Consider the following 19,449-nt stretch of genomic DNA (forward strand, 5'->3'; position numbering starts at 1 on the left):
AATGGAATAATCTCACTAACCCTCTTCTGGCTGAGTTCTAATATGTTTCTCAGAACTTTGTGAGGAAGCTACGTTTGCATTCATATTGTTCTTCAAACTGCCTGTCACAAAGACCATTGTAAATAATGGCCTATGTAGACCCTAGTATTCTGGTTCTCATTAAAACCTGGCAGTGTCCCAAAACCTCACATTTTTCTCAGAAATGCACAAATACCTTTCCTTCTTATTGCCTTCATTGGGTGTCACTGTGCTTAACACCTAGCTAACACTATTCCCTTGCAGAATTGTCGCTCTAATTGTGAAGTGCTTGGCTTTTTCCTTTTCTTTCATTTATTCTTTCTTTTGCGACAACAACAACAACAAAAAAGTGGTTGGCTGAAGTTCCTTTAACTTAAAAATCTGTCTCTTCATCTTGTGGTTTATCAGAAATGAAAAGCAGTGCAAAAGCAGTTCACATCTGTAACAGTGTGGGAGCATTCCTGTTTTAGTGCAAAGCACAGATCACAGTTACACCATCTTGGACAGACTCGAGTGCCAAATCATGACAGAGCTCCTTCATCAAGTAAGGGTGCTTCAGCATATTTGCTCCCACTAGGTAGTCACTCCACTGATCTGAAGGATCTTCTCAGAACTTGAATTGGCCCAGGTGATATTACTATACTATTGCAGTTCAGATCTCTGTTTTTCAAATATTCTTATGCTTCCTCATCCTTTTAAATAAGGTCACATAGTAGTTAGAAAACCTCAGCAGAGAAGTTAACAAAACTCCTCATGATCCGAGAGTCAGACTCATAACTAAGTCTACAAAAGTATGAAAGCTTCACAGTTGTCATTTTCCATGTGTCTAGGACCTAATAGCTGCCCAGCAAACCAGTTTAGGAACCACAGCTAGATTCATACAGTTATTGCACTCAGCCTACAGAAAAACAAAATTCTATTAAAGGAATCTTTGTGCCATGTGACGCATGTGTACCAGGAACACATTTATCTAAAGCACATCAAATGCAAACTGATAAGATATCCTCTATTTCTGTTCACCAGGTTAATTTTAGGATGGCAACCAGATCATAAGAGTCATGCAAAAAGTGAACAAAACAAGTGAGGGAGGAGGGGAAAAGTCAACTTGCAGTTTTACTATGCTCTTTTGTCCATTGAAAAATAGAAACTCACAGTAAATTAAAGAGGATTGATGATTTCTTCTTACTTGATGAATTCTCTGATCAAGCCTGACAACAAGATGAGAATAGCATGTATCATTACACCTGTGTAGATTTTCTAGTGGAAGTTTGTAGCAGCAAACTCACTTGAGAATTCTGAATTTGTATGTGGCAAACACTGAATCTGCCACCAAATATTGTTGTGTTATTAGATAAGTGCAGACTGAGAAAAATTAATCTATGTGTAATGCCTAATAACTTAATCAAACGACTGAAAAAGATGTGCTGATACGGTAGCCTAAAAGCAAACTCATTTATTCTCCTCTGCACTCTCAGCAAGCACAGGCAGAGCTGCATACACCAATACACCTACACACAACACTAATGGAGCAGTCAACAGGCCCATGATGATATCAGATAGATTTGAATCTGAAAAATTCCTTTTTTAGTAAATTTGCCCCTAAAACTGCACTTCTACCAAAAAAAAAAAAATCCAACCAAACTAAACAAGTACTCCAGAACCAGGACAGTAACAAAATATTCCTGGGTTGTTGCTTTTGTTACAGAAACATCGAGAACAGCAAAATCAGAATGGGTCCTATGCTTAAACTGCTTATGATCAACAAAGCTGAGGGAAAAGGAGTTAGCACAAAAGCAAAGCAGGAGACAAGATGTCTTGTTGGAAGGCAATGTCACACAGGGATAATTTTACAGGGAGGGGTGAGGAAGGGGACAGCAGCAGGCTGCTGAAAAGCATGGCTGGAAGGCTAGTAGTCAGTGGAGATAAGACAGCCAAGTCAAAGCAAGCATTAGGCATATTCAGATCATCCTGAATTCAAGCAGGAGAAAATGGTCCAGTTGGGGTCAACTGCTTCCTAGGACTGGGGAGGTTTCTGTTGCCCCAAATTTTTGTGTATGGATATATGTGCACACACACACATATGTATGAGAGACTGCATGAGAGAGTGTGAGCCCAGCTCTTCCTCCCCCAGCTTGTGTCTTAATGATGATGTCTAGGCGTTTCCATGGCACTTCCCTAGAATGCAGTTCTGCAGTCCATCAGGCTAAATTACAGAATGGAGACAGGCAGATGACTGGATTAAAAAGATGTCAGGGATATTCAGGGTTGACATCACAGACAGAATTGGTCTGGAGCTTTCATAATTCAAAAGATACGAGCTATGAAACTGCAGCCATGGGAACCCATAATTCTGCAGATCCACTAAGACCACCATTCAGCTGTTCCTCTAGAGCTACATTTTAACCACTACAAGACTAACGCGTTTGCAAAAATTAAATTTAACCTGCTGTTCAATTCTTGTCCTAGAGCAGCTCCTTATAGCTCCCACAAACTAAAGATACTTCATCTAGCAATTCAAGCCATAAAATTCAACTTTTAACTCCCCAGAGGTTACGTAAAATTCTCTTTCTTCCCCCACCATGTTTTTGTGCAGCATTGACATCTTCATTTACTTCAGCTGCCAGGACACTCAAAGTTACCAAATCAAGATCAGAAACCCCAAAGGAAAATAGCCCTTACCTTAAACCAGCTCTAACTCCTTGCAACATTGGGAGCTCCCTGCAAAAGCAGCAGCACCACCTCACCTTTAACCCTGATGCTTCTCAGGACAGAAACATTCTCAAGTACTAAACAAATATTCCCCATCTCCTCTACATTCATTACCACCTAAAACTGTTGAAGCTACCCAGGTAGAGCACGTGTAGCTCATAGTCTGGCACATTAAAAAAAATACTACACATAGTTCACACAGCCCTATGAACTGTGCAAAACTGCCACAAAGCTAAAACAAAGGTCTCCTGGGGTTGCAAGTGTCAACTCAAGACTAAGTACCAGTCAGGTTGCATGTGTTGATTAACTAATTAAGCAGTGTTACATAGAGAGCATCAACCAAGTTAGTTGTGTCTGTTTCCAACTATAAGTCAGTTACCATATACCATATAGCCTTATAAAAAGCTCAACAAATGCACCTGGACAAAACTGTCCAATGCATTATCACTATTTCAAACCAAAAGCTTTGGTTACATACACAGGGGCTGCACAAATGCTTCTGTCACTTTCAAGAAGAAAGGTTAGGTGAAAAGTGTTTAAGCCAGCATAGCAACAAAGGACTGATTTCCCCTTACCTGCAGAGAAAACACTTAAGCCTACCCTAGGATAGTGCTAGGACAATGGCTTTTGTAGCCTATCTGACTTCAGTTAGCCATGGTTAACATGCTCTACTTCACAAAACCACCACTTACATGTGCTCAGCACAACACTGTTACATCTCCAAATATGGCAATGACAAAAGTCCTTACAGGTCTGGATGGCAAAAAACCAAAGCAGCAGAACAAGGCTTGCAGTTAGAAGAGACTATGGATAAAGACAAACTGCAAGGCAGATGCTCCCCTTAGGGTGACCCTACACAGTCCAGACCCCACACCTAAGAAGATCAAGGAACCATTAGATCCACTTTATTTTTACCCCTCCCCATGGTCCATGCACCTGGGTTTCCTTCCTTAGCGTGTAAGAAAATAGAAGACAAGGAACACTGTACGATCAGGTCTTGCCCTAGCACGCAACTGAAACACAAAAGTGCTCTTAGATTCTAGTTAGAGTGGTTTATGAATCTTAGACCTCAGCTCTGTCAGCAAGTGGTGTTTATAATGCTCTCCACAGCCCTTGCTTTTGACAAAGGTGTCTAACAGATAGTAGTATATCTGCCCTTTATGGTTGCAGTAGCTTTACATCCACATTAGATCATAGATCTCCTATAGCTTCTTTCTTTTCTATAAAATCATATCTACATCTTAAAGTCATGTGCAGGAACACTGGGCCACTGAAAGCTACTGGGACTAGAAAAACAATTTGAAATTGTGCAACCTTCTCCCACTGACTCTCAGATAGTCCCCTGACAAATCTCTCCTCTAGCAGCCTGTACACTGGATAGCAGCCCTCTACCAATTACTCGTAGTTTTCTAACTCATAACACAGAGTTCTGTGGAACTTGATAGCAGCCTGGGTGCTGGTCTGGAAGGAAATGGAGAGCAACAGATTTTTGTTGCTGCTCTTACAGTTTATTTTTTAATTGAAAAATTATACAAGCAGTTACTACAGAAAAAGTTAAGGATGCAAAGGCAACCAAAACTTCAGACCTCAGACTGCCTATACAGCTTAACTTTGCCGTTTGCTGGAGTGTACCTCTACATTACAAGAAGCAGAACACATACTAGTAATAAGTATGATCTATGCTCCATGTCCAAGGCCTGGGTCTTGGCAGAAAAGAATTATTCTCCTTGCTTTTACAATGAATTTCCTATGTATAATACTGCCATGTGAGAGACCTGAGGCTACACAGAGATTCCTAAGTTAGGGATTTTCCAGTTTTAGGGCTACAGTGTTTGTAATACTGCTTCTAGTAGTTAAGCACTATAAAGTAATACTTACATTAAGGCCTAAGAAAGAAAGATCAGAGGTCTAAGAATCCATTGAAAAGACTAGCTGGGATTTTTAGTTTCCAGATGGAGACTCATCAAAAGTGGACAGAAGATCCCTGAATTTCATATGTTGTTAAAGGAAACTCAAGGAAAATGACCACTCACGAGTTCAGTTAAATGCCATTCAAGAATGGAACATACAGAACAGTTAAACAGACACATTTAAATTTTTTATATTTATCTTTGAAAAGCACTACTGCCAAGAGCTTCTAACAACTGTAAGCCCTTAATAAATAAATGAAAAATTATCTAGAATATAAAAGACACATATAGGCATATAGACAGGGGAATAATTATAGCAAGCATTGTCAAAAAGTGAACAAATAGTACAATGCTGCTTAAAAATACCTCCAGCAACCAGCTCCTCAGACTTAATATCCCAGAGCAGTTACTCTTCTGTGAGCAGGTATTGAGCTACACCAGCAGGGGGTGACAAAATGTAATGAAAGTCTATAAGTGGAGGTGGAATCCAGCTGTTAGGTACTCCAGCAAATGAAGAGCCATATTAACACTTTCCTGCAACATAAAAGTCGTGAACTTAATCCTGACACTTTCATCTGCATTTCTGTCCACAACTTCTCAATCTCCTTTAACGTTGGTCACTAAAAAGAGATGACCTCCTCCAACTACTTGAAGAGATTAACTTAACCAGAGATAACAGACATTTGTTGCTTGAGACAATCCAATTATTAAACTATTTTCTAGTACCAAATCCAAAGCAATTCCTTCAGGAAAACAGATTCTTAAAACTCTCAATCAGCCAAAGAGCTGTGGTGACACAGAGGTCTGCAGTTGCCCAGGCCAACGAAACAGCACTGCTGGCAGAAACTGTTTGGATGCTGTGGGCAAGTGCTGCCCTCTCCTGGCAATTTAATTATCCGATTCTCCCATTTTAACAAATAAATTAATTTCTGTCAGTGGCTACATGCAGTCAGAGGCATTTTTGTGCCTTAAGCCACCTTTCCTATAAATAGTACCTCCAAGACTGCTGCCTGGTCTCCTTCTGCACATACGCTGCACCAGGCTGCACACCTACATGCAGCAGCCAAGCCTACAGACTAGGAGAGAGCTACTACCTGCTGGGAGGACAGGCCCTAGCCTAAGACCTGGCCATGCCCTGCTGTCTTCTCCAGCTGCTGGACAGCGTGAGTCCACCCACCACCTTTACTGGCTGTAGCCCATGCACTTGATACCATGGCAGATGGGCTACCAGCCTGCTTCTGGTCTTGTTGTGCAAGTAGGGAGTAGTTGCCATCATGCACTCAGTTGTGCACGCCCTTAGTGCAGAAGCAAAGGGCCAGAGAAAGCAGCTCTGGCAGTTTTTACAGGCAACGATGGACAAGGCATGACATTGTCACAAGCTCAACTGGCAGGGCAAATACTCCCCAATTCTTGCCCAGAATCAGGGGTAGATGTCTTTCACAGCCCTTTGTCAGTCTCACTGGAGATCAAAGATGCACTGTCTGATCATGCATTCAATGCACTGAAGGTGAGGATTCCTAAATCAGGCAGATTCTGAAATACTCTGACCGAGGCAGAGCTCATTCACAGGAGCAGGAAGTAAACTTGCAGAAAATGTAAGCCATTCTAATAATTTTATGGGATTTAGGAACAGATCTGAGAATTCCAACATTTTTCCCAGAGCTATCAGTTTTGTTTACAGTTATGACTAGAAGTCATGGCTAACGAGCTCATGGCTGGAAGTCATGTCCTTCGATGTGACACAAAGGGGACTGAGCTACACAGCAGTCCACAAGTTGGAGGTGGGGGGTGACAGTAACTTCCCAAGGGAAAAAAACAAATGTGGGTTCTCTAAGCACTGCCAAGTCCCTTTGTACATTCTCATTTCTGGGAGCTGCTGCTGATCTTCATTTTTGAGCTACAGTGCAGGTTCTTTTTTTAGTATTTATTTTTCCCCTCAAAAAATCAACAATTTTACCACCTTAAATATGATAGCAATAGGAATATCTTCTGACAGAGTGTTGTGCCTCAGGTAGAATCTTCCTTGCTTCACAACCATATTTGTTCTGCTCTTCTTCTCATGAGTAGAACTGAAATTAAAAAAAAACAATAGATTATGTCCAACAGAAAGTTTGCATTGATGCTCCTAGGGTCTTCTGTATGAAATATATCAAGCTTGGAGCCATGGTTTAGTTGTCATGAGGTGTTAGGTATTAGGTAATAGGTTGGACTTGATCTCTGAGGTCTTCCCAACCTTGTTGATTCTGTGATTTTTCAGCTGAATTAATCCCACTTTCTCCTTTCTTAAAAACTACATTACAACAGCCAGACATTACCATGTAACTCCAAGGTAACAGGGTATTACCATCTGTGATGAAGAAGGTCAATAGTCAAAACTTAACCAAGTAGAAGCCTGCATTTTTCAAAACCATCTTTGGATGTTTTTATCACTGACTTGAATGTAACCAGCCAGGTCAAACTACACACAAGTCCTGTGTCAACAACATAACAGTACTTTGTTTGTACGTTTAACCACATCTAGGCTTACTGTGGAACAGTAAAGAAGTTAGCAGATATGTGTGAGAGGCCTCTGGAGATATAAAAACAGCCCTTACACTGAACAGTGACAAGTATCATATTACATCAGCGTGCAGCTTAATAACAAAATCAAAAGGCAAACAAAATATAAATAAAATTCAGCCAAGGAGGAAAAGCTAAATTTAAACTACCTTGCTGTTTTCAATAATTTGTGTAATACTCAAATTTTGTTTCCTCTCAACTGCCTTTAAAAGCTTTTACATTCATTAGATCTAGAGAGTCAGACAAAGGTTACATGTAATTTACACGGCAATAACGTCATGTTGCTTGCTGCAAAATGAAACCAAACACCATTAATTAGGAAGTGCACTTTGTTATGTTAAAAATGAGAACTTGCTTTTCCTAGCTAGGAATAAATCCTGACACATATGAGCAACTCCCACTGATTTTTGCAGGAATACTGTGCTAACTAATTTGGGATATGTATCTTTTTGGTGCACAAAATTACAGTAACAAGAGAAGAGCACTGAATCTTCACAGCTTTATCCCATATTAGGAAGAAAACTGCTTCAATTACAACAATGAACTTTTAAAGCTTTGGGTTTATCTGTGTTATGTAAATGCAGGCATTTACCATACCTTGTAACAGAAGCACCAACTGTGCCTTTTCTATCAGCTTCCACAATGATTCTATTTTTGGACAACTGCTCTTGAATAAGAATGACTTTTTCTACACCTTTAACAATGAAGTAGCCACCTATTTAAGAGAAAAGAAATATTTTGCATGTCAGTACTGTTGAGCCCTACCTGCCTCCTTCAATATGCCTATAAATATAAATTATTAGAAAGTAAAGAGTAAGCACACAAAGGATAAAACAGAAAAGTAAATTCACCCCTAAAGGAGTAAACAACAAGCTCTGTGTGGAGCCTATAATAACTACAAAACTGTTCCACTAGATGGAACAGAACTTTTGCTAAGCTCACACGTAGCATTCAGGACCTGAGACTCCATTTGGCAAGTACTCGGACAGCAAGAACTCACAGGCAGACCAAAACCTGCAAAGCTGTAAGGTAAGCACACTTACTAAAAGATGTCATAGAATTGTTAGTTCTATAAATTAGGTAAAAATACTGCCTGTCAGAAGGGTATATTGTAAGGACATCAAAAAAGAACTGACCATTTCAGATGCTTAGTAGCAAATAGAGTAAGTCTTCAGTAAAGTACCAACTTGCTCTCTCCAGCACCTCTGAGAATTTCTTCTGTATTACTTTTCAAAAAGTATTTTAACGCCCTTGTTGATGCTAAGACAATATTAGGAATCTGCACATGAACCATGTTGGATTCCTCTATTGAAGTGCAGCTATCTTTCTGCAGCATGGCATGCAGTGTCATCACAAGCAAGAACAGCATGACCAGTGCATGCTTCAAAGGCAGCATATAAAAATCAAAGAAGCTGCTTGTTATAACCGTTCATCTCCTCTCTACATTTCAAATCTTACCATGTAACAATTTATTCATGCTTTAGAAAAGGCAACAAATCAGAGATCCTGCTTTGGAGGACATCATTCCAATCTACTCTCCCCAGATACACTTCATTTTCATGAACAACTCTATCTCCGTTCCCACGTAACACATTACCGTACAATACTAGATACGCCTCTCAACTTTTTCAAAATGTTGGCTTATTGCTTTTGTGGTTGAAAACCTCATCTGCAAATACAAACATTCTGTGCTGCCAACCATTTATTATTGATTTGAAAAGCCTGCTGGTTTCTTTTATTTACAAGCTTACACTTTGGAAGCTACCACAATGACTTCACAGTCACAGGAAACACACCAACGATTTCTTTGCTGAAAAAAGATTTAAACCTAAAAGCGCAGGTGGGCAAAAAAGAATCTGAGTGCAAGTGTACCTGGATCTAAAGGACATTCATTAAGTTTGGCAAATTCTGCTGGAGTTTTCCCAGTAAGAACACAATTGGAGCTACGAAGCATTATAGGCATTCTGCAACAATGAGAGAAAAACATGAACAGTCAAATTCAGAACAAAACCAGTGCCCTAAGGCACTTTTTTTTTTTTTTAAGAAATTAGGTGTTCTTCATAATACTAATAACCTCAAGTCATTTGACAGCCTTAAGAAAAACAGTTAAAACATCCTCAAAATTTCTCCACGAAACCCAGGCTTGGCTATAAACCCAACAAATTTTAAGGAGAGCTTAACCTTGTATAGAAGAATGAATGCTTGCCTTACTGGTTTTCCAATCACCTTCCACAGATGTACCTCTTCATATCATGTGTGAAAGACTGAATCACTTGGCAACAGAGCAAACATGATTATTTTCATCTTACAACAATGCAACCTGCAGCTCCAGTATTCTTTCATGTATTTCCCTTTTTGGTTTGATGTCAGCACAAATAAAAACAACACCCCTTCTTATATGCATCCTTCTTTGGAAGGAGATGGATTTCCAAAAGCTTTTGCAGAACAAAATCTTATACCAGAACGTACTAGTCACATCCTGTATAGCTGTTCAGCAAGATTTGCCTGCTCATCATTTCTTTTAACAAGGAAGCAAGGTTAGCCTACATTTATTTTGCTGTGAAAACTCTTCTCAACACAGCAGCAAATGAAAACTTATACCAGAAACTTGACAGGTATCTTACCTGCCAATGGGTAATGCATTGCGTATGATCCTCTGGCTACCTCGTGTATATTCAATGTCCACTGTAATAGGGGCAGAGTAAGTCATGTCTCTCAGGCGGCACTAAAAGGAGAACAGTCATGTAGTTAGATGTTGGTTTACAGACTGAAGGGTCTCTCTTAAAACATTCCATATATGCCCTGTCTCATGTAAGTCCTCAAGCAAAGCTTGACCAAGCTCTTCATGGTACCTGGATGATGTTTGACAGTCTCCTGTTTAAAACAAACCCCACAAAAACTCAAACACAATTACTGTGATGTTTCGAAACCAGCCAGCGGATCTGTGTCTTCAGAGGACAGCACTGCAGAGCATAACTTCTCAGCTGTTTAATTAAACAAACAGGTCTAATCAGCAGAGCTGACACAAAGGCCACACTGTGCCATAGGCTCAAAGAGCAGCTCAGCTCTATATCAAGACTCTCAACAGCTGAAGAGTTGTGTTGCCATGTGGAGTTTGGTAGAAGTGAAATTCATGTGAATAAGACAGACACTAAGCCATGTTATTAATAGAATAAGCAAACCTCACTGTATAGTGCTGATGACTCACAAAAGGCTCACTACAGTATCACTTCCTGTGAAGAGTCCCAGAATTTATTTGCAAACTCCTCAGACAGCAAGAGAAGCAGGATATACAGATCTAGGACATTATATAGCTGAAGGCTCAATCATTTCTAATCCAATCTTTCTGGTCTGGTTCTCCCCAACCTCACTCCATGACTCTGTTGACAGCCCTTAAGGTATTACGTATCTTTGTACAAAACAAGGTTTATTGCATCTGCTGAATACAAAGGAGGAACTCAACAGACCTCACTGTGCATTCCATACCTTTAAGCTCCAGGATTATAGGTTTACCAGTACTCAGACTTGCACATTTATGGTTCTGTATGTAGTCTTTCTGTGTATTGACTACGCATTAAGAAAAGGCAATTAAGATTGTGCTGTGCATTGAAGATGTAACTGTATGGAAAAATATGCCTCAAGTATCATTGAAAACTGGATGCTCCTTCTCTCTACAATAAAAGATAAATCACTTCTCTAGAAATAAAATATTGATATGCACCACTAGTTTTCCAGCTGTGACTTGCAGGAAACTAGGTTCCCCACTGTGCTCCCAGCAAAAAGTAATTGAGCCTATTTCCATTTTCTAACTACTTTAAATTCATCTGTATGAATAGTTCACAAAACTCGAAGAAGAACTGTTAGACAGCTTCATTAGTTTTCCTTGGGGAGAAAAAAAAAGGCTTTGGGATTCTTTGCATGTGCTTCATGCATACAAGACACATAAAATAAGAATGGCACAATTTATTATTATTCCAGCACTTGTATTTTTGTATCACCCTCCTCAAGGTAACATCTTACATTAGACACCTAGAGGTAAAACACAGGTATGACTTGATCTTCAAGGAAACAGAGGACACAAAACCTCACAAATTTGTTTGGAAACAAGGAATCCATTTGTCAACCTATATACCTACAAGCAGTGCAAGAAAGTTAAATATACTTCCAATAAAGCAAATATTCTTGTGCAGTTTCTTGTAATTTTATCAATTTTTGTTTCTGCTCAAAGTTTCCAGTTTTGCTCACTGACTCAGACTTAAAAACTATGAGCAAAAAACTCAGAAACGTTCCCAAAGAAGACTGTGAGGAAAAGGGAGACTGAAGTGACCTATGGTGCAGACAGTAGTAAGGCTCACACTGAAAAGAAGTTAATAAAATCATCAGAGAATGCTACACTGTCATGTGAGGACTTCAGTTCTGTCATAAGGAGAGCCACAAGGTTAACCAAGTGAAGTACTTTTCATTGCTTTCATGGAAACCAACTCAAAACCAGTTGCTATACAATAATGAAAACAGCTATTAGCATGTCAGGAAAAAAAAAAATCGATAAAAAAGTAATTGTTATATGATGTTTCAATCTCTGAGACTTCTGTCTACAGTGATGGTAGCATGCATGGGATCACCTAATGTAGCATGCAGCTACTGTCTAAGACATTCCCAAGATCAAACAAACAAAACAGATACAAACATTAATACCTCATGAGGTGATACAGGTCGTGTCACATTGAAGCTTTCTTCCACATCTGGAGTACCAACATAGATGTTGAGGTACCTGTAATACAAACGGTTGCAAAATGAGCATCAGGCCAAGTATTTTTCAGGTAGCCTGAAGAAAGCAGAATTCTTCATATACTGAAAAATAAAGTTACTGTGATGAATGTAAGTTGATTAGTAATGAGCCATGACTCCTCACGAAGTAACAAACTCTATTTGAGCTGTGTTCTAGTTAGTTAAAATCTAAAATGCACATACAACATACCCCCAGTTACCTTTGGAGATAGGCAAAAAAACCCTCCCATTTGTCACCTGAGATTACTGAATTACAGAAAAGAGGTGACATAAGGCATCGTTAACTATTACATCTGCGTCAAATTATTGTTCTTTAGATCTTCCCACCTTTCAATGTGCCAAATAACAGATAAGTCATGGAAAACACTCTCTTGATTTACACCTATGCAAGTGCTTGCCAACATTTTATAGTCAATAGAAAATCTGTGAGATAGCATGTATGGTATTGTCGATATGGAAATAATTTCATCCTTACTTCAAGTACCACATTGGGTCAGCATCACTTGTAACTTTTTCATTGGCCTTCATGATTTTCTTTATCTGGAGGGGAAAAAAAAAAACACAACAAAAAGAATCATGTGCCTTTTCTGAGTACTGAGTAAGAGCCACTCTCTGCCCACCAAGAAAGCATACCTCTACATTGATGAAGTAGTTGAATGAGTCTATGTGCTGCTTCACAAGTCCTTTCACCTGGAAAACACATGCATAGTAAATAAATCTAGCTTCAATAACACCAATCATACAAGGCAGAAATTAAGATACAAAGATTTATAAGTGCTTTTGGATCGATACTGAATTGTTTCAGCTGACAAACTTTTGAGAAGTGCCTGGGTGATCAGTCTGGTTCTACAATTGTGTGACTCCAGATTTACACTAGAGCTGCCATTGTCTTCGAGCCAGAAAAATAGTTCAGTAACTGTACAAAGTAAATACCCAATAGACTTTGAAATTCATATAAACAAACAAAAGCCATTGCAAATCAAAGTATTTTATCAGTTTGACATTATTATGAAATAATTTTAATCATTTATAGTATAACTAATGTTGTGTGCTGCTTCAGAAAGTTGTCTGCACCCTAACAAGAGCAGCTGGCATAAAGAAGAATGACAGGGAGGCCTAATGAGGCAGGAAGGACAGAAGTGGGGTGTGAAAGAGAAAAGTTAATAAGCAAGGGGAGGACGTTCCTAAGAAACCTGAGTTCGATTTGTAGGCAGGAGGAAAGAACCTGCCCAGGGGTAATATCACACAAAATAAACAATAACCCATTCCCCCAGGTAATGAGTTGATCCAGCACAATTCAGGGATTTAAATTTAAGGTGTTGAGAGCAATGAAAAGAAGGGGGATTAAACTAAGTAAAATTATCTGGGATTAAAGGAAAAAAAAGTTTTGGCTTGAAGGAATCCCAAAAGAAGCATTTATTTTATTAATAGATTGGTGTTTGCAGAAATAGAAGGTGTAACTACCCTAACTACAGGGCAGAATTCAGCTTTGAAAAGGCAAGAGCTAGCATTGAAGCATGTGCTCTCATGCTGACAGAGGGCTCCAAGCTCTGAAACCTGTCATGACAACTAACACCTGATGAGACTTAAAACTTCTTACAGAAAAGAGACACACATCTACCACACTTCACATTATAGGCATGAGCTCATTCTGAAATTATTAGAAAAAAATGGGAAGCTGAGAATGACAAATCCAGCTGCTCGGTGAAGCCTCTATGTGTTAAGATAAAGGATGAATGACTCCAGAGCAAAATTCTTTAAGTAAGTTTCCTTAACTTACAAAAACATTGCACATCATATGATATGGGCAAGAAAATATTATGGATTTATTAGTGCCCAGAACTCAGGCTGGTAGTTCTTTACATTTTTTTTTTTAATGAGGCTATACCAACAGCTTCTTTGAAAGAAAATTCTGCTATAGAAGCTGTAATGCACAACATCAGCTTTGTCTAACTGTATCACTGCTGGCATAAATAAACCAACATGCAACAGAAAGGCCAGACCGGAGCGGCCCTGCAGTAAAGGGCTCACTGGCTGGAAATAATGTTGGATGGATACACTTGGCATAAAGTACACAGAAAACTGCACCTCACATTCAGTAGCCCTCCTTTTTTACAGTCTCAAGAACTCAGACAATAGTAATAGCTCAAGTGGTGGAAGTTCACGGTTGGAGAGACAAAGAAGTAGGATTCACTAAGGCCCTGAAGCACATTCATGGCCCTGAACTGAAGTGAAAACATACACAATCCATAACTGACTTCTGAACTTAGCTTTCCTGCCAGGACCAAGCACTCAAGGGTGCAACAAAAAGGAAGTGCAAGTACTGAAACTAGGAAGTAAAGGAATTAACAAATCAAGGCTGAAAAGCACTTTGATGAAGTGGGTGACATTTACAAAGACTGATGACAGATGCAGAGGTGGCTTCAATTCCCTGAAGGTGTCTGTGTACATCATAGACTTCACCTGTCATCTTTGTGATACAATTTCCATTACTGCCTTTCTCCTTCCTCACTTCCAGCTGTTAGTTCTATTATTGCATCCACAGCTATTTTATATAGAACTACGCCTTCCACTAATACCAGATTATGAGAGCAGCACTGAAATTAAAACACTAGTAATCTTTAAGTGCAGTCAAGCTCTGACATATATTCCTGCTTTTGTAGAATCCAAATCTATGGTTATATAGAATCATAAAGTTTGGAAAAGACTGCCAAGATCAAGTCCAACCATTAACCTAACACCTCAAAATTCACCACTAAACCATGTCCCTAAGCACCACAACTGCATGTTTTCTGAAAGCTTCGAGGGATGGTGATTCCACCACTTCCCTAGGCGTCCTGTCCAAATGCTTAACCACTCTTTCACTGAAGTAGTTTTTTTTCTAATATCCAACCTAAACCTCCTCTGGTGCAACTTCAGGCCATTTCCTCTCATCTTGTTGCTTGTTACCTGGGGGGAAGATACCAATCCCCCAGGTAACTACAAACTCCTTTCAGGTAGACATAGAGAGCAATGAGGTCTCTCCTCAGTCTCCTCCTCTCCAGACTAAGCAATCCTAGCTCCCTCAGCCATCTGTCAGAAGACTTGTGCTCTAGACCCTTCACCAGTTTTGTTGCCCTTCTTTGGATGCACTCCAGCGCCTTGATGTCCTCGCTGGAGTGAGGGGCCCAAAACTGAACACAGTATTTGAGGAGTGGCCTCACCAGTGCAGAGTAGAGGGGGAAAGTCACTTCGCTAGTCCTGCTGTTCACACTGCCACACTATTTCTGATGCAATCCAAGACACTGTTGGCCTTCTTGGCTACCTGAGCACATTGCTGGCTCATGTTCAGCCAGCTGTCAAGCAGCATACTGAAGTTCTTTTCCACCAGGCAGCTTTCCAGTCACTCTTCCTCAAGCCAGTAGTGTTGCATGGTGTTGTGACCCAAATGCAGGACTCGGCACTTAGCCCTGTCGAACCTCATACAATTGGCTTCAGTATGTTGATTCAGCTTGCCCAGAACTTCCACCCAACTTGGTATTGTCTGCAGACTTACTGAGGGTGTACATAATCCCTTTGTCCATTCCACTGATAAAGCTATTAGAGAGAACTGGTCTCAATACTGAGGCCTGGGGAGCACCACTCATAACCAGTTGCCAACTGGATTTATCTCCGTTCACCACAACTCTTTGGGCCCAGCCATCCAGCCAGTTTTTCACCCAGTGAAGAGTACACCAGTACTTCCTGTCAACTAGAATCTCCCTTGTTAGCCAGGACTGCTGATACATGACAGAAAGTAGTTTGACAAGCTCTTCCACCAGCTCCCTCTGTATCCCTGGGTGGATCTTGTCTGGCTCCATGAACTTGTGGGCATCCAGGTAGAGCAGCAAGTTGCTGTTTCCTTTTGGATTATGGGGGCTTTATTCTGCCCCTTGTCTCTGTCTTCCAGTTTAGGGGGCTGAACACCCTGAGGGTAACTAGTCTGACTGTGGCTAAGGCAAAGAAAGTAAACTGAGCAAAGTAAGGTATCTTTAGCCTTTCCCTAGTCCTTTCTGGCAACGTTTTCCCTGCATGCAATAAAGGATGAAGATTCTCCTTGGCCCTCCTCTTGCTGTTAAGGTATTTACAGAAATATTTTTAGTTGTTTTTAATGACAGAGGCCAAATTAAGTTCTAGCTGGGTTTTCAACTTTCTAATTTTCTCCCTGCATAGCCTAATGATAGCCTGAGAGTCTTCCTGAGTCTTCTGCCCCTTTTTTCCAAAGATGATAAATTCTCTTTTTCATGCTGAGTCCCAGAGAAAGCTCCCTGTCTACCCAGGCTGGTCTTCTTCCTTGCCTGTTATTTTTTTGGCTTATGCTTCCTGTGACAAACACAACTACAAATCTAACACCACAGACCACCAGGAACAGGTCTCTGAGCACCACTAAAACAGTAAAATAATCTGGAAACATTACATACATACACTGCTCACTGAGAATAGCCATACAGCAAACCTCTAAAACAATGTCTCCACAATTTAATCTGTAAATTAATCAAGAAACCAATCTGTCTAAAAAGTTAATACATAACTACATGAAACAGGAAAAAAAATTAAAAATTTGTAAGGGCAGGTATTATAGGAAACAGCAAAAGCTAAAAGAAGGGAATGTAAAGTTAGAAAGCAACAAAGTATTCATGCCATGAAACGAGTGCATAATACTAACCTTTAGAAATGCTGGAAGAAGTCTCCATTTTTCCTGAAAACAAAATACAGTTTGAAATATCTTTCCAAGGAGTGATCAGTCATCTAAGACAGTATTGCCTTTTTTTTTTTTTAATTTAGTACTATTTTTAAACAGTTACATTATTTCAATTCAGGCCCATTTAGAAAACAAACAAAAAAACTACAAAAAACCACAAACAAAACAAACAAACCCCACCACACTCTCCAAAGCCAAACAAGATGAGCAAAAGCAAAACAGGGAAATGACTTAGATTACCTTAGTAAGTCCTATGCAATATTTACTCAGGATGCAAAGGGGCACTGTCTTTTCTAAAAGCAACTAATGTGAGAATACATATGTCATAGAAAATTCCTTGCTACTATGTGCTCACTTAACAACAACTTTTTAACATGTTAACACTGTAAATTATACTCATAGCAAGAGAATTCCTACAACCTTTGCATTACAAAATGCCTGGGAGTAGCACTCACAGCCACGATCCTCTGTAAAACCTATCAGTACCCCAGTTCACAGCAAAACTACCTAAACAAAGTACTGGTAAGTGTAAGTATATCAAAGTTCCTACAAACTTTTCCCCATTTCTTTAGAGAGCACAGGGAATATCACTTTACATCAGCCTCACCTTTTCCAACCATGACATGGGGACCACAAACTACATCTGGGGGGAGAGATGCAGGTGAGGAGGACCAGAGATGCAGAATAAAGCTGCATCACGTAACTCCTAAAGACAGTATACTGTAACATGCACACAGCGTCAGCACCTCATGATTTTAGTTTGAAATCCAGCATTTAAAAGTACATGGCACTGCTGCATTTGTGGTGTAACTCTGTCCCTCACAGTGCAGTCTCATGTAGAGGAATTAATGGAAAAACACAGCACGAAGCTCTTGGGCTTCATTTCTCACATGCTATTCCTACAGGGAAAAAAAAACCCAGTCCTACCAGAGGGACCCGAGAGGGGCCTTCATCTCCCTCTCTCCACGCGAGGCAATTAGCAAACCTTAAAGGAACTGCCACTGCGAGCAGAAACCTCTTTGCTTGTGTGTGCAAGATACAGGCCGGGCAAACGAAGGGGACCGAAGCCGCACCTCGACGGCCGAGCTCAGCTTCACGACGAACAGCCCGCAGCAGTGCCGGGCAAAAGCACCCTCCTTGCCCAGCGTGCGCTACAGACCCTCCCGGCGCCACCTAAACGGGCAGGTAGGGCACATGCGCAGAGACATGGTCTCCTTCCAACCTCACCCCACGCCAGTCCCGCTCCCGGATGGTCTCACGCGTGCCACCCCTTCCCCAACAGCCAGCCAGCCAGCCTGGCGTTCCCCACTTCCACCCGCCCCAGGCCGCCGCTGACCTCCACTGTATTCACAGGCGCCGCCGCTTGCTCCGGAGTCAGAGCGCCTAGCTCCGTGGCCAGCGCCTCCATCAGCAGCCCAGTAGAGAAGCCACCGGGGAAGCTGACGGCGAGGGACTCGCGGTGCAGCAGCCAAACGCCTCCCACTGCCGCAGCGGCGCTGTACCCAAGGTTCCGGGGACACGGAGCCTTGGTGGGGACGAAGACAGACACACACAAGAAAACGGAGCGAGAGCTACGGCCAGGCCTTCCCTTGCTGGGCAGGGCTCTCCAGCCCACACCCTCCCACTGTCCTGCTTCTTCGTAGGGCATTTTAATACTTTACAGCATGTGGGGTTTACCCTGCCCCCGCCAGTGATGACTGAGCCCTGCCGACAGCCAAAGGCCCAGGAGCTGGCAGGCAGAGACCACCGAGGAGGACACAGAACTACAAGGACTACATGCTCACCAAGCAACGATTTCAGTCCACTGAGCCAGTACCCAGCAAGCTGGTCTGTTAGCCACGGTTAGGATGTAATTGGAAATCATTATTGCTTCCATAATAGAAAACTAAAATAAATTAAAAGTGAGAGAGGATTCCTTTGTAGTTTTCTAAACCAAGCACCTGTTAGATGTGGTTATGTTCTTCACCCACTTTTCCTTCATCATCACGGACAGCACTAAACTCTGTCATACAGTACAAGCTTTCAGACCCAAGTTTCCTCCAAACCGTTTGCACCTGGTGGAGAGTGGGGGTTATGGTCAGTTCAGCACGTTGTTTCCTACCTCCTCAGAGGAAGGACTCACTTTTCTCCTTCTTCCCATGGGAGACAGTCCCTGAATTTCTCCAACATGAGTCCTTCCCATTGGCTGCAGTTCTTTACGAACTGCTCCAGAGGGGGTCCCTTTTCTGGGGTTCACTCCTTCAGGAACAGACTGCTCCAGCCTGACTCCCTGCCAAGCCAGAAGTCCTGCTAGCAAATCTGCTCCAGGGTGGGCTCATAGCTCTCCACAGGGTCTGCTAGGAGCCTACTCTGGCAAAGACTTCCCAAAGGGTCACAGCTTCCTTTGGATGCAGCCAACTGCTCCAGCGTGGGCTTCTCCATTGGCTGCAGGTGGATATTTGCTCCACTGTTTACCTCCATAGGGACACTCTGCCTCACCCTGGTCTTTACCACAGGCAGCAGGGGAAGCTGGTCCAGTATCTGGAGCACTTCTTCCCCCTCCTTCTTCACTAATCTTGGCATCTGCAGAGTTGTTCTTCTCACAGATTCTCCTTCCTCTCTTTTCTGTCTGCCATCTCACAGTTGTTTTGGTTTCCCCCCATTCTTAAAAATATGTTATCACAAGGTGCCTTAGCAGGTCTGTATTGAAGCTGTCTGGCATTGGCTCTGTCAGACATAGGGAAAGCTACTAACAGTTTCTCACAG

At 41.3% G+C, this 19,449-nt stretch overlaps 1 protein-coding gene across 1 annotated transcript in view; it reads right to left on the bottom strand.

The window, feature by feature from the left end:
* The window catches only part of POLR3B (RNA polymerase III subunit B), a 75,601-nt gene extending 57,489 nt beyond the window's left edge, over window positions 1–18,112 (bottom strand). Inside the window, exons 1-9 of the mRNA XM_054386514.1 lie at window positions 18,041–18,112; window positions 16,669–16,701; window positions 12,618–12,674; window positions 12,460–12,524; window positions 11,892–11,967; window positions 9,821–9,921; window positions 9,069–9,160; window positions 7,794–7,911; window positions 6,598–6,706 (exon numbers count right to left, since the gene is read on the bottom strand). Coding sequence (XP_054242489.1) covers window positions 6,598–6,706; window positions 7,794–7,911; window positions 9,069–9,160; window positions 9,821–9,921; window positions 11,892–11,967; window positions 12,460–12,524; window positions 12,618–12,674; window positions 16,669–16,701; window positions 18,041–18,112 — 723 coding nt within the window. The remainder of the gene's footprint in view (window positions 1–6,597; window positions 6,707–7,793; window positions 7,912–9,068; window positions 9,161–9,820; window positions 9,922–11,891; window positions 11,968–12,459; window positions 12,525–12,617; window positions 12,675–16,668; window positions 16,702–18,040) is intronic.
* Between the last annotated feature and the right edge of the window lie 1,337 nt (window positions 18,113–19,449).

Source organism: Indicator indicator, chromosome 14 (assembly GCF_027791375.1).
Source record: "Indicator indicator isolate 239-I01 chromosome 14, UM_Iind_1.1, whole genome shotgun sequence".
NCBI lineage: Eukaryota > Metazoa > Chordata > Aves > Piciformes > Indicatoridae > Indicator > Indicator indicator.